The 14,026-nt window shown below is 47.7% G+C and overlaps 1 protein-coding gene across 1 annotated transcript in view; it reads right to left on the bottom strand.

Moving 5' to 3' along the window:
* LOC8028428 (medium-chain acyl-CoA ligase ACSF2, mitochondrial) overlaps positions 1-14,026 on the bottom strand; it is a 146,689-nt gene that overhangs the window by 86,598 nt on the left and 46,065 nt on the right. Inside the window, exons 5-6 of the mRNA XM_002399246.4 lie at positions 12,478-12,596; positions 12,340-12,387 (exon numbers count right to left, since the gene is read on the bottom strand). Coding sequence (XP_002399287.3) covers positions 12,340-12,387; positions 12,478-12,596 — 167 coding nt within the window. The remainder of the gene's footprint in view (positions 1-12,339; positions 12,388-12,477; positions 12,597-14,026) is intronic.

Genomic DNA, 14,026 nt, shown 5'->3' with positions numbered 1-14,026 from the left:
GTGGCAGTTCCTGGGACGGACGATCGAGCTAAAATTGCCAGGGAGCTGATGAGAGAGCAGGTTTGCTCGCAGTTTGTGCAGGGGTTAAGAGACCCAATTCGTCGTTCCGTGTTGTCTCGTCGGCCAGAGCGGTTTGAGGAGGCAGTCGAAGTGGCTACGCAGGAGGAGGCTAACGAAAGCCTGACTTCCAGGATTCAGCCGGTGCGCATGGTGGGACAGCCCAGCGAAATCGACGAGTTGAGGGAGTGACTAGCTCGAGTCGAAACACTGTTTCTGCAGAGAGAGGAACGGCCTCGCGGGGGATCCGGAAATTGAGGACGCCGCACTCCTAGGTGCGACCCGTGTGGCGAGCCTGGTCACTTTGCTCGAGAGTGTGATAGACAGACGGCACCACGGTCCATATAGGATAGTCGAGACACGGTTCCAAAAAACTTCTAAGTCCCCCTACCGCCCCGTTTGTAAAGAGGGACGAGGGGGACAGGAAAGAAAAAGAGGCCTGCGCGGGCTCGGTCGCAAGGGAAAGGGTGCAAAGGGGAACGCATGCCTACCCTCAGAGAAAGAAGAGTGAACGGAGATTCGACACGGGTCCGTCTGAGATAATTGTTGTACGGTGTTCAGAGGAGTCGAGCCCCGTTGTTGAGTGTGAAGTGAATGGCTGCATTCTTAGAATGTTGATGGACACGGGATCGCGGGTTACGTTGCTAAAAGAGGTAGCGTTAGGAAAAATGAAAGACAAACAGCTGAAGCCGTGCGCGGAACAAAACAACAAAAGTTGTCACGGGTCACCGGAGATGAGATTAAAGTAAAGGGTTGTTTCTGGATGAAGATGAGCTTGGGGAACTGCCGCTTTGAGCATCCGTGTTTTGTAATCTCTGATGATTCAGCACTCGCTCTTGATGGAATCTTAGAACGGGACGTTCTTTCTGGGCAGGGAATAGATGTTTCGGTGACTCGGAGGGCACTAACGGTGGCGGGTCAAGAGGTCCCCATTGTGAACTGGCAATCTCCGGGGATCAAGAGCGGCGTGCAGGAGAATTTTTTGCGCGGGGATCCCAGTTCGTCCGGCATCGCCGTGCACCATTTCCCCTTTGTCCGAGGTTCTATGCTGGGCGATGACGGCTGAAGAAATTCCTAAGGAGGAATTTCTTCAGCCGTCACTGGGAGTGCTTGAGTCGGCTGACCTTCTGACTCACGGAGTCAAAACTAGGGAGGCTCTTGTGATGGTGAATGACAGATCGAGAGTACCGATAACCTAAGTCGAGAAGAGCTGATAGTCCCACCCCTCCCGAAAAAAAAACAGTGGCTTATTTTTATGTAGTTTCTTTCAGTAAGTCCGAGCAGGTCATGAGTGTGGGTGTTGCGAGTCCCCCGTCAGAGCCGACAGACGAAGAGTTGGAGACTAAGTTTAGCCTCACGGGGGTAGCTGGGGAGGAGAGAGCTCGCCTCATCGGCGTAATTCGCCAGCACCTGCCGGCATTTGCATGGGGTCCACTGGACCTGGGCCGCTGTGACGTGATTAAACACCGCATTGATACCTTGGATTCGGTACCCGTGTTTCAGCGTGCATACAGGATTCCATACTCCCAGACGCGCGAGATGGATTATCAGGTGAAGGAGCTAGTGGAGAAGGGCATTGTGGAGCCGTCGAAGTCACCTTGGGGGGTTCCGGCCCTGCTGGTTGAAAAGTCAGATGGATCGTTTCGGCTCTTGATGGACTATCGGAAGTTGAATACCCTCACGCGAGTGGATCCATACCCAATTCCTGACATCCAGGAGACCTTGGCCCAGTTTGGCAGTGCTGGGTACTTCAGTGTCGTGGACTTGGCCTCTGGGTTTTGGCAGATTGAGATGGATTCCACAGACAAAGCTAAGACGGCATTTAAACTCCATCAGGCCACTACGAGTGGAACCGGATGCCAATGGGTCTCGTCAACAGTCCAGCGGTGTGGCAGAGGACTGCCGACGTTATTCTCGAAGGGCTGGTGGGACAGTTCTGCCATGTTTACATGGACGATATTGTCATCTACAGTCGCGATTTCGACTCGCACTTGCAGGACATCGAGTGCGTCCTGCGAAGGTTTCAGGCGGCTGGGCTGGAGTTGAGGCCCTCGAAGTGCAAGTTTTTGAGGCAGCAGGTTAAATATTTCGGACATATCGTATCCGCGGAGGGGGTTCGGCCCGACCCAGACAAAGAGGAAGCCGTACGAGATTTCCCGATGCCGACTAAGTTGAGGGACGTGAGAGAGTTTTTGGGACTCGTTGGCTACTATCGGAGATTTATCGATAACTTTTCCAAGATCGCCAAGCCCCTGACCATGCTCACATCCAAGTCGGCTACCTTCGAGTGGGGTGATGATCAGCAGGAGGCTTTTCGGGAACTGAGACAAACTCCTTGCAGCACCGGTGCTTTTTTACCCAGATTTCGAGACACCCTTTGTTTTGGTGACTGATGCTTCGCAATATGCACTTGGGGCTGTACTCTTACAGAGAAAGAATGGAGTTGAAAGACCCGTGGCCTACGCCAGTCGACAGCTGAACCGAGCCGAGCAAAACTACAGTGGAACAGAGCGGGAGTGTTTGGCACTGATTTGGGCTGTACGCCATTTTCGGTGGTATTTGTACGGCCTCCGCTTCCAAATAGTAACTGATTGCAGGCCTCTGCGGTGGCTAATGAATGTGAGAGATCCCGGCTCTCGCCTAGCTCGGTGGAACCTGCAGTTGCAGGAATATGACTTTGAGATCAAACACAAGTCAGGAAAGGGAAACACCAATGCGGACGCCCTCAGTCGATCGAGGGAGGCCTTTACGACAATAGGCGCCGTTGAGAGTTTTGTGCCGGTCATCGAGAGCGCTCGTATTAAGGAAGAGCAGAAAAAAGATCCGGGCCTCGCAAAAATTTTGAAAAGGGTGGCAGACGACACCGCCGACGAACGAGCCTATTTTAAGAACAGCGTAGGTGCGCTTTGTAAGCGCAGACTAGGAAACAGTGAGGGTAGGGCACATGAGAGGGTTGTGATCCCACGAAATTTGGTTGATGCTGTGCTGCGGGCCTATGACGATGCCCCATTCTCGGGACACTTTGGAGTCAGAAAAACGCTTGCAAAAATTAGTGCAAAGTATATTTGGACGGGAATGCGGAGACACGTCAAAAGACACTGCGATTCCTGCGAGTCATGTCAGCTGCGGAAGACGGGACAGAGGAAGCGAGCGCCTGTAGAGAGGTTCAACGATGTCAGGGAGCCATTCGAGAGAACCGCACTTGACATAGTGGGACCTCTTGCGACCACTACAGAGGGAAAGAAATATGTTCTCGTCTTTGTTGATCATTTTACGAAGTACGCGGAGGCTCTGCCCTTGAAGGACCAGAAGGCAGAAACGGTAGCTTGAGCCTTCGTGGAGAAGATAGTCCTGCGGCACGGTACTCCCCAGCAGCTTCTCACGGATCAGGGGACGAATTTGGTTTCGCGCCTGATGAAGGAGACATGCAGAATCCTGAACATAAGAAAGCTAACAACTACTGCGTATCATCCTGAATCGAACGGTGCCGTAGAGCGACTCAACAAAACGCTAAAGGGGCTGGTGCCCCACCTCGTTAGCCGGGACCAGAGGGACTGGGATCTTTGGATTCCGTACGTGTTATTTTCATATAACACTGCGGAACACGAGAGCACCAACAAGACCCCTTTTTTTTTTGTGCCACGGCCGCGACCCACGACTACCCCACGAGATCCTCGACGCGCCGAGAGTGCCAAACTACGGTACTCTAAACGACTTCAAATCCGAGTTGGCGTTACGGCTACAGGCAGCTCACGATCTCGCTGGCGAGGCGTTGCGTTGCTCACAGGAGAGACGGAAGACCCTATATGATCACGGATCACGAAATCCAGACTTTCGAGAGGGGGATCGCGTCTACCTGGACGTGCGCTATCCAGGGAGGGGCCTATCGCAAAAGTTGGGACCTAAATGGAGGGGCCCGTACCAGGTGGTTAAGCTCGCCACGCCGGTCACAATAAGGGTTAAAGAGCTGGCTACTGGAGCCGAGAGTACAGTGCATGTAAACCGGCTGAAGCTTGCTATTGACGACGCTCTTTTGGCCTCCTCTGGCGCCCCTTTGGCTGACGGTTTTCCCGCCCCTTCCTGCACTGCCTTAGACGACAGTCTGCCTCGGTCAAGGACAGATGGCACAGACACAACTAAAGGGGAATCGGGGTTAGATATACCTCCCGAAACTTGGGAGATGCTCGAACAAGCTCTAACTCCACCGATGCTAGAGGTCCCGGGTGCTGCCTCGGGACCAGAGATCCAGACTGCATGTGTCCGTCCTTCTTCGAGCGGAGAAATCGTGGTTGAAAAAGAGATCTGGGAGATGTGCTACCCTTCTGGTGGCGACCCCGTGGCTGTGCACCTTTCAGGGAGAAAGTTATTGGCTTGTCTTTCTGTGTATGCACCTGACTGGTTTTATAAATTCTTGAGCGTTCACATTGATGTAAACTCTTGAATTGGAGGAGGGTTGGAGTGGTTAGGGTGGACTCTTGAAATGGATTCTTAGTATTGTTTTGAACGTAGTTCAAAAAGAAAAGTAGGGGCGAGTGCGACGATCGCGAGTTCCGAGAAGGCCGGTGTTTCGTGAAGCCGGTGTGTGACATTGACGTGTTCCGAGAATGACTGCCTCGCGGAGCCGGGGTGTGGCAGAACAGGAAACAGCGCGCCTGCAACCTTGGAGGGACCACCCGGGTTTTCCCGCATTCCGCGCTCGTCGGGAACAGAGGGGGAATCGAGGGAAAGGAGAGGGAGAGAGAGAAGGGGCACTCGACGGCCGTCGGTGGGGATTTTGGCGGGAGCGGCAGTTGGACGTGCGCGTCGATTGACTTTGGATGCGTGGCCAGCGGCTAGCGGAAATAAGACAAAGAAGGAATGCCGCGCTGAGCCCTGAGGCGGAAACAAGATCTTGACGAACGCCTTCCACGCAACTGCCACGACTCATCGCCAGCCAGCCCGGACTCTACACGGGAGCCCCGGTCTGCCTGCCCCTGCGGTGTCCTGATCGCCTCGACAGGCACGTCGTCAACGCAAGAGCCCCGGTCTGCCCGTCGTCAACGCAAGAGCCAGGACTCTACACGGGAGCCCCGGTCTGCCTTTCCTCAACGAGCACGTCGTCAACAAAGCGTGAGCCCCTGTGTCACCGACCCTCCCTCCAACTTCTTACAATTATACTTGTTGTATCTCTTCGCCGGTCTCCTCACTCACTCTCGCCCAAAAGGAACCCCGGGACCAGGGTTGGGGTACCAACCGTCACAAAGGTAAGAACTATGTCTGACCAAAGTAATTTAAGCGCGAACCTGCATAGGATTAAGGAATGTTGCACGAAGTGGAAAATGCCTCTGAATATAAAAACAAAACAAAAAAAAAACGTTTGTATGTCCACCACACATAAATGAAATCCCCTATTTTGTCCGTACAGCCTTGATGGCGTCCTCCTAGAAAAAGTGGACAATTATAAGTACCTCGGTGTTACTATTTCGAGCGACCTTGGACAGAACATGCATGGGACTAACATTGTTAAAACCTAAGAAACGACTGCATTTTCACTACGGTTTTTCAAACTAGCATGTACAGAAACTACACTGCTCGCTTACAAAATGCTCGTTCGTCTCCTGCTGGAATACGCGCCGGAAGTATGGGACCCGTACATGAAAAGCCTAATCCTTGAAGTATAAAGTGTACAGCGACTGGTCCTGCGTTTTATTCATTCTAGATATCGCAGATTAGATTCGCCGACAAAGCTGTGTTCGCTGTGTGATCTTCCGTTGCTTCAGTCGAGACGGGAAAATAAACGCTTGAAGCTTATTTTCAATATTATTTCTGGTTCATTGCTCATTGACCAATCACGTTACCTAACCCTTTATCAATCCCGTATCACTCGTAACAAACATTCGCGTCACTTACAATAGTTTTCATTCAATAAATATTTGTTAAGTATTCCTTTTTTTCCTTGTACGGTGCGGGACTGGAGTCTGTTGCCAGAACATGTCGGTACTTTCACCGATCTTGAATTATTCCTTTTCCAGCTGGACGCAACCTAACTATTGCTTATTCTCGATTTGCATTGTTTTTTATTGTTCTTTGCATTGTGCTTTGTTGCTTTACCAGCTGCTTTTACAGGTGTAACTCGTTGCTACTCCTATCAAAGTCCTAATTAGGACTGACACTATGTCAAACCAATGAAGAGCTACACACTCCGCATTCCACGACCTTTAGATTTGGCCTCCTTTGTCAATAATATAAATATACAATTTGTTAGCAAATGAGAATATCTTTCTTGCTACAAATACAGGGAGAAATTATCCCCAGCGTCTTGTGTTAGATCTAAATCAGTGGTTCTGAACCAATGATGCTTCGCAGAACCCTGGGGGAACGGCGGAGGTGAAGGAAGACCCTGTTCGTGGTGAGGTGAAGGGAAATGGAAAGGTAACTAGGATAATGATTTAATAGGTGGCAATAACTAAGAACTAGTGTGAAGTAGACTACTGTAAATGGCATGCAAACCAGAAAATTCACGCGGAAATTAAAACGTTTCCGCTCCATATCGGACAAAACTGCAACTTTTATTGCCGGGCCTGACTGAAAAGGCAGGGCTTCGCGGACCCCTAGAACGCCTTCGCTGACCCAAATGGGTCCGCGGACCCTCAATTGAGAACCACAGATCTAATACATGCTTGCATTTATAAGTATTCAGAAACGAACCATTTTGACTAAAAAAAGTTAGTTTCTTGTGTTTTTCAAATGAAAAAGTTCTGATCCCGTTTTTTTTCTTTTTTTATGGACCTAACGAAAAGTACGCACGACGTCATTTTGAACTAAAATAGTTTGGGTCATTTACAGCAAGCTCTGCGGAATATAAACTTTTTTCTTCGTTAGGTTTATTTATATCACACAATACTATCAAAATGCAAATGACAGCGATAATTGAACCGGCCACTTCCGGTAACTTGTCGCTCGCCACGGCGTCGAGCGAGGTGCCAGGCCGAGACGGAGGAAGACGTCATCCGATTCAAACGGTTCAGCCATACCCGCCCTTTCCTCTAGCACGTTGACTACCCTACTGAAAAAAAACATTTGAAATTCAAACTGGTCGACCCGTTTGAATCAAACCTGTCGATCCGTTTGAATCAAACGTGATTATGGGATACGGGTACCCGTTTGAAACGGTACTCGTTCGAAACGGTACCCATTTGATACAGGTGCCCGTTTGATACGGGTGCCCGTTGGATACGGGTGCCCGTTCGACCTGGCACGTGACCATACGTTTGAACGTGCCATTCGGATTCGCTAGCCCTAAATGGGTATCGTCTGGGAGGTTGGTTATTTTAAACTTATTTAAGACGTCCCAAAACTCATAAACGTATTTATAACATGGAAAAAACACGTAGAACAAATGCGCTCGCGTAGGTGCTCGCAAATGGACAGGAAAACAGACACAAAGGATTGTATTAAATTCTCCTCGAATTTATTACCTCTTCTGACGACAAGTACAAACGATCTGTGAAATGTGGGAGACACTTTAAGCTTTTATTCAACTGAGAAGATTGCAAAGCAAACAAGAACCGAGGTAAGTCTAGACTATACAGCTAGACTTTCGGGGAAATTATTCTCCCGGCTGCCGCATGAATAGGCGCTGCATAATTCTACGGATAACCTAGAAGAGTACGCGTAGAAGAGCGGTCAATCGTTGCCAACACGTATTTTGCAGTGCACTTACCATAATAATAGCGGACTTGACAGATGTAATCCGTGATATTTGTCGTCACGGTCAAAGCAGGACAACCACACAAATACAAAAAACGAGAAGGAAGGCTCGTTGAAGTTTCAACACGATGCGGCGCACAAGCTGTCATTTGCCGAACCCAGCCAAACAGCAAGAATTCCTGACTTTGAAGAATCGCTTGTCGCCGATATACGCGTAGGACTTTTCGAACATTTGGTGCACATCCCATACGTTGTCCAGAGACATTCTTATTAGACCGCAGGGAAAGGCGGCAGATCGAAGCAGGCAGGACAAACGAAGTTGCAACGGAAACCAAGCAGACAAAGAAGCACGCGACTGTCAACGCGCGCGCAGCCGGATCTGGCTATGCTTATCAGCGTGAAGTGTGCCCTACCCTCTCTCTGGTCACGTGACAGAGCCGACCAGAGAGGAGGAAGGGGGCGACAGCGAGGTCAAGGAGCAAGACACCGGGATACCACACCCCCTCATTCGCAACCCTCTCCCTCATGCATTCTATAAAAAAAAACAAAAAAACTTGCGGTTATTTTTTTGTGGCAATGCAGTCAATGCTAGGGGAGAGGGTGCACGAACCGCTGTACACGCGCTTTTCTTCTCTCTTGGAGTTGCCACTGCACGTCGCGTTTGCAGCCTTGGAAAGCAGGCGAAACGCGCGCATTTCAGCACGCACGCTGGAAGTGGCGTCGGCCATGAGCTCGTCTTGCGCCCGAGCCAAAAAAGCACCCAGCGCGAGCTCGTTTTTTGACTGCTGCAAGGGCGGGCGTGCTCTCGCAATGCTCGATGTTCTTGCAGGCACGTGTTCGCGCTACCTTCGCCGCGTCTTGAAATGAAGTGAAACGGACTCTACAAGTACATTCTTTCATGCGGTAGCGTCTTCTGCGAGAGAGATTCGAGCTGAATAAGAAAATTGAGGCAAAAAAGATGGACAAAGTTTTAAAGTTCTGTCAAAAATATCGGCTCACCAACGTCGCGCGTTTACGTAAAAAAGAAAAAAAAAGAAAAAAATGTGTTCGTTTTAGTTCAGTATAAGCGCACATCAGCGCACTTAAAATATAAATACAATTACTTGCATTACGCGGAGGATCTGAAATCAGCCAGCCTTCCGGAAACATTGGCTGCCACGGCTCAAACAGCTAGGCGTGCCCAGGCCGCCGATCTGTACGTTCAATATCAAACGGGCTCCCGAGAGCCGTTTGATTAAACCGGTACAGTTTGACGGTCCGGTCACCCGCTTGTGCAACATGTTCACCGGTTTGAGCAAACGTGCGACAACTTTGCCCAAACGAGTCGCCCATTTGCCCCGACGAGTGACCCGTTTGCCAAAGAAGCGACATGTTTGCCCAAATAAGTGACCGTTATGGCTCATACGGGGGACCCCATGGAGCCATACGGGCGACCCCTTTGGCAAACTGGTGACCGGTATGGCTAAACTGTTACCGGTATGGACGCGTTTGTTTTCATACAGGCGCCAAATGGTTTTTTTCAGTAGCGTACGCATACGAGGATGTGTGGAAACTCGGCGTTTATTAGTGATATGCCTCTATACATCCCGCGTGTCCTTTTCTTCTCGCCCCTATCCATGGTGTCTTCTTTTCAGCGACACACGTTATAGGGATTTCCCAGCTGCATTCACGGCGTCGGCGTTGTGCCATACAGAAAACTCTGTCTCGTGCACTTACCCGTGCACCTCTTCGTTACGACAGGCGAGCAAGGCGCGCCACCTTTTGTCTTGCCAGGCGGCAGTCTTCTACTTTTACGGTTGGCGGCAGCTCCGCTAGTCAATCATGACCTTAGAGCTCTATATGCATGTACAACCAATTACACAATCGATCCTCCATCTGCAAAGACACCCGTGCTCATTTATTTTAGACATTGGCATTGACTCCTACGTGAAGTCTGTTTCCTTGCCTGAATACTTTAGTGGCCAAATGTGATCGAGTAAATATTAGGTGGATATGCGTAAAACGGGTTGTTCACCACGTGGAATAACAGCTATTTCTCACTTTTTTATTTTGTGGATACTGCGATATCAATTGAGGACATTGAAGGAATGCAAGACAGGGCTTAAAATAAATCAATATTAAACGAGAAACAATAGCATAACACTAGAAATATTGTTCAACAATCATGCGTCAAGGCCAGAGAAGTTTCCCTCTTTCTAATATAATGTCATCATTGTGAAGCATGCGTCTTGATTGCTTAGCAATGTTCCATAGCTCAGCACTGCGTGAAAAACATAAATTTAACTCGTTTGATATGCGATTGGTATGGAACACTGTTCAAAGTTTGAGACCTTCTGGTGCGAGTGAGATCTGAGACATTATTTTAGTTCATGCGCTACTTGCCATGATCCTCATTAACAATTTTGTTAAACATTTTTAGTCACTCGACAGTCCTCATGAAAAACGAAGTTTCAATTCCCAACACTATTATAACTGTCGATGATGAGAACTGTTGATCATATCCACATATTCCTAACAGCCTTAGCCTGGAATGAATCAACAAGATTAATCTCATATTCTTTGATAAGAACCCCAGACAACAAATTCATATTCCAAAAGCGACCGAAGGAGAGTTTTAAACGCGGTTATTTGACCTCTTTAGAATGATACTTTGAAGTACGTTCGACCTTCCCTAGCCGTCCAAGGGCGCGAGAAGAAATGAAGTTAACGTGCTCGTCCCATTTCAGGGGGGGAGGGGGGGGGGGGGGGCGTAAAAACTTCACTCTAGCATCTGAATTCATAATCCTTATAAGAAACAGTATCACCACTGCCATTGCCAAAAACACAAAAAAAACGTGTTTTTTTTTCTATTTCTAAACGCCATGAACACTGACTTGTCGAAGTTTTTTTTTCATCTGCCATTTGTCGTTCAGGAAAAGAAACGCTCGAAGGATTCGTAAGGGGAGAGTTCATCATTTTCGGAAATATCTCCATTCTACAGAACGCAATCGTCAAAATAAAAACGAATTTCCTAGTTACTTATTGTGCATAATTGCGAAAGTATGCGAATTTTATACTGGGCATCAACTATTTTGTACTACGCTGCCATGGCTGGTGCAGCTTTCACAGTTGGCCCGCTTTGGTTGCCACGAGGAAGGACCATTTGGGCTGCCCAATCTGCGACGACATGGTCTGGAGTTGTAAAACCAACGTGGGACCGACGTGAGCTGCCAACGTGTGACCCCTGTCTGTGCCCCTTTTGGAGCCCACTCCGTGCTACTTGGGAATGGTCGAAGTTTTAAAAATAGGTATCTGCTTTGAAAGATATTACATTCCTTTGCGACTCAATAAGCTTCCAGCTGTTCCGGTTGAGCGAAAGCCTGTGCAGCCAGGATGTGTGTTTTATGGACAGGTCGAGCGTAGAGCGACAATGCATTGACCAGTGATGTAAAGGTCAGGGAGGTGAAGAAATCGAAGCTTAATCAAGGCGCCGTCCCACGTTATTTAGTGTGCTTAAATCCAAACCCAGGAGACTACCGCAGTGCTCTCTCTTAGATCAACATAAAGAAAAACGAGGGTGGGGTTTTTGGTCACAAAACTGCCGAAATTTAGGAATCGGGGGTAAATTATTACAAGGTAAAAATATTTATTTCGCGCAGATGTCTCGTTTACCAGACTTTTCAGACAAGGCGTGGCGTCGTGCAATACAAACGAGACGATTTTCCGGTATATATGTTTTTCTATAACGTTGTTACGTTTTTGCATTTTTTGTATCAGTTCATTTGTTTTTATAATACAGGGACAAGTCCGAGGATAATCAGAAATGTGCGAAACTAATAAGAATGAGATACTGTCAACATTTGTGTGAGGGGAGTTTTTTTCGTCTTCTAAAGAGTGCGTGCATCAGCGAAACTAAACCTTCAGTAGGTTTTATGTTATGACTTAGATGTTATTAAATTTTTTTCTTGCGAGATTCTTTCAAAGTTCTTGGGTGGAAAAAAGCAAGATCATATTGGAAATCCAAAGCTCCAGTTTTCCCTCCGCTCGCGGTTATGCCTTTATCAGAATTGTGTTCTCCTTCACAGACTATGTAGTTTCTACGGAATGTCCAAATTTTTGCTTTCCCGGCGATGTTCCTCGTTTTGTATTTTCTTTTAATTATCTCATTTTCAACTGAAAAACAAAAACTAAACTAAACTTTTGTTATTGATACTTTAAAGTTGATTAGGAGCACAATAAGTTGTTTTCGATTGATAGACAACCCTTGAGACAACGTAATAAATGCACAATGTGTAATGACTCGCTTAGACTCGACTTCATAGTCTTCAGATTTGCACGTAAGGTACAGCTGGCTATCGTTCTTACACAGTACGTTTGAATAAATGTTACTATGCACTGAGTCTATGGTGCCTTCATTGAGTAGAGCGAATTACGTTTGTGGCTTTTCACTCAAAAAAATGTATTTATCTTCAGATGATATATTCAATGAAGGGTCGACAAATCTTGAGATACTTTTATAAATCACGTTAAACAGGACAAAAAAATACCACGTAGCACGTTTTTCTAATGACACTCATGACACTGAACATTACAGCCCTACTTTTGTTTACTCACGGCTTCCGGATGTCGCCTATGGTGATGACGTGTTTCAAGAACGGTAGCCTGGGAGGATGCAGCGAACGTTATTGCACTTCGAAGAGTTTCAGTTGCTACATTTTCTTGCACAATAAAACTAAATATTTCAATCGTCACCTTTGGCTGCTCAACTCTCCAGGCGCCGACCTCTCCATTTCCGGTGCAATTTGGAGCAACGTCTCGTAGAAATTTGTATCCGTAAATTTATCCGCAAGGATCAGAGCCGCACTCTCCGTCTGAAAGAAATGAATGTATTTTTTTGTTTACATAATGACGGCACTAGGGGGCTAACACTCGAACTTTTACTTGTGTCCAAAAGGGGAGTTACGTTACATCTCCCGCCTGCTCCGTGATTCAGATGAGTTTTGGAGGAGGTGGAAGAAACAGCAGAACACTTCGGGACGCCGCATGTAGTTCGACTTTTTGCTTCAGGCAAAATAACAAGCAGAGTTGTCATTGTGCCTTAAGGATTCGCAGTAGTAGCATACGTTTCATTGACTGCACGCCTATATTTTATTGAGCTTGTTTTCCGCGTCAAATATGTGTATGATATTAAAAAAGTAGCCCCTGACAGGCTGCCTTTGTTTACGTCTTCAAGATGTCAATGAGATTTAATATGTCAACTATGATTCTATAGATGAGTAAATGAACTCTGAATGAGCACGTTTCAAACCTATTCCTTCTACTTTCATGTAATGAGGTAAAAAAGTGACGTATTAAAGAAAAGAAAACAAGTGAAAGCCGTTTACAACTCCCTGTTACACCGAATTAGAGCGCAGCTCTCGAGGAGGAGGAGGGAAGGGTACTGGGGGTGAAGTGACCTTGGGGGGTCACGTGACGATGCGGATAATGTCATCAGTGACTTCACTGATGACGTCATCAGTGACGATGACGATGCGGACTCCGATGACGTCATCAGCGATGATGACGATGACGATGCGGATGTCGGTGACGTCATCACTGACGTCACTGATGACGTCATCTGTGATGATGACGATGACGATGCGGATGCCGGTGACGTCATCAGTGACGTCACTGATGACGTGACCTTGCGGTGACCTTGGTTACGCCGAAGCCGACGGCGACGGCGACGCCGCTCAAGCCGGGAACGGGCCCCTAAGAGCTGCGCTGTAAAAAGTGACCTATTCGGTGGCGTGTGTGGCTCGCAACCGAAGGGTCATGGGTTGGAATCTCACCCCCGTCTAAAATTCTCTATTTAGTTTTAAAATAAGCCAAAATAAATAATTTTATAACGTAACTTCCTTGAAACATGCGGCGAAATTTAATTCGAAATACATGTCAATATTCAATGAATTTCTTCATGCGCGACGCCATGTTTCCGTAAGGGTTGTGGTCTTCTTTTTAAATTCGAGCTCAAAGTCATGTGTCTGTGACGTCATGACCCTACCTACCAATCAAGAGTTTCTCGTCCCATCAACACCGATGCCGACACCCGGCTTTTTTGTGACCCGAGCTCCTTAACGCTCTCGGGTTACAATGCAAACGCCATCGAAGTGCAGGGCAAAGCTAAGTCGCTTACACGTTTTGCCGCTTCGCTATCTCTTTTAAGTTGTAGGTGACCTGTCCTCCTCTCAGCGCATAATAAGGCTTATTTAATGTGCCGCAGTATTAAACAAGCATCAATCAACACCAAAGAATTGTGTAA

Source organism: Ixodes scapularis, unplaced genomic scaffold (genome assembly GCF_016920785.2).
Source record: "Ixodes scapularis isolate PalLabHiFi unplaced genomic scaffold, ASM1692078v2 PGA_scaffold4__175_contigs__length_147842914, whole genome shotgun sequence".
In the NCBI taxonomy this organism is placed as follows: domain Eukaryota; kingdom Metazoa; phylum Arthropoda; class Arachnida; order Ixodida; family Ixodidae; genus Ixodes; species Ixodes scapularis.
The sequence above is the reverse complement of the archived record's forward strand: the minus strand, read 5'-3'. Positions and strand labels throughout refer to the sequence as shown.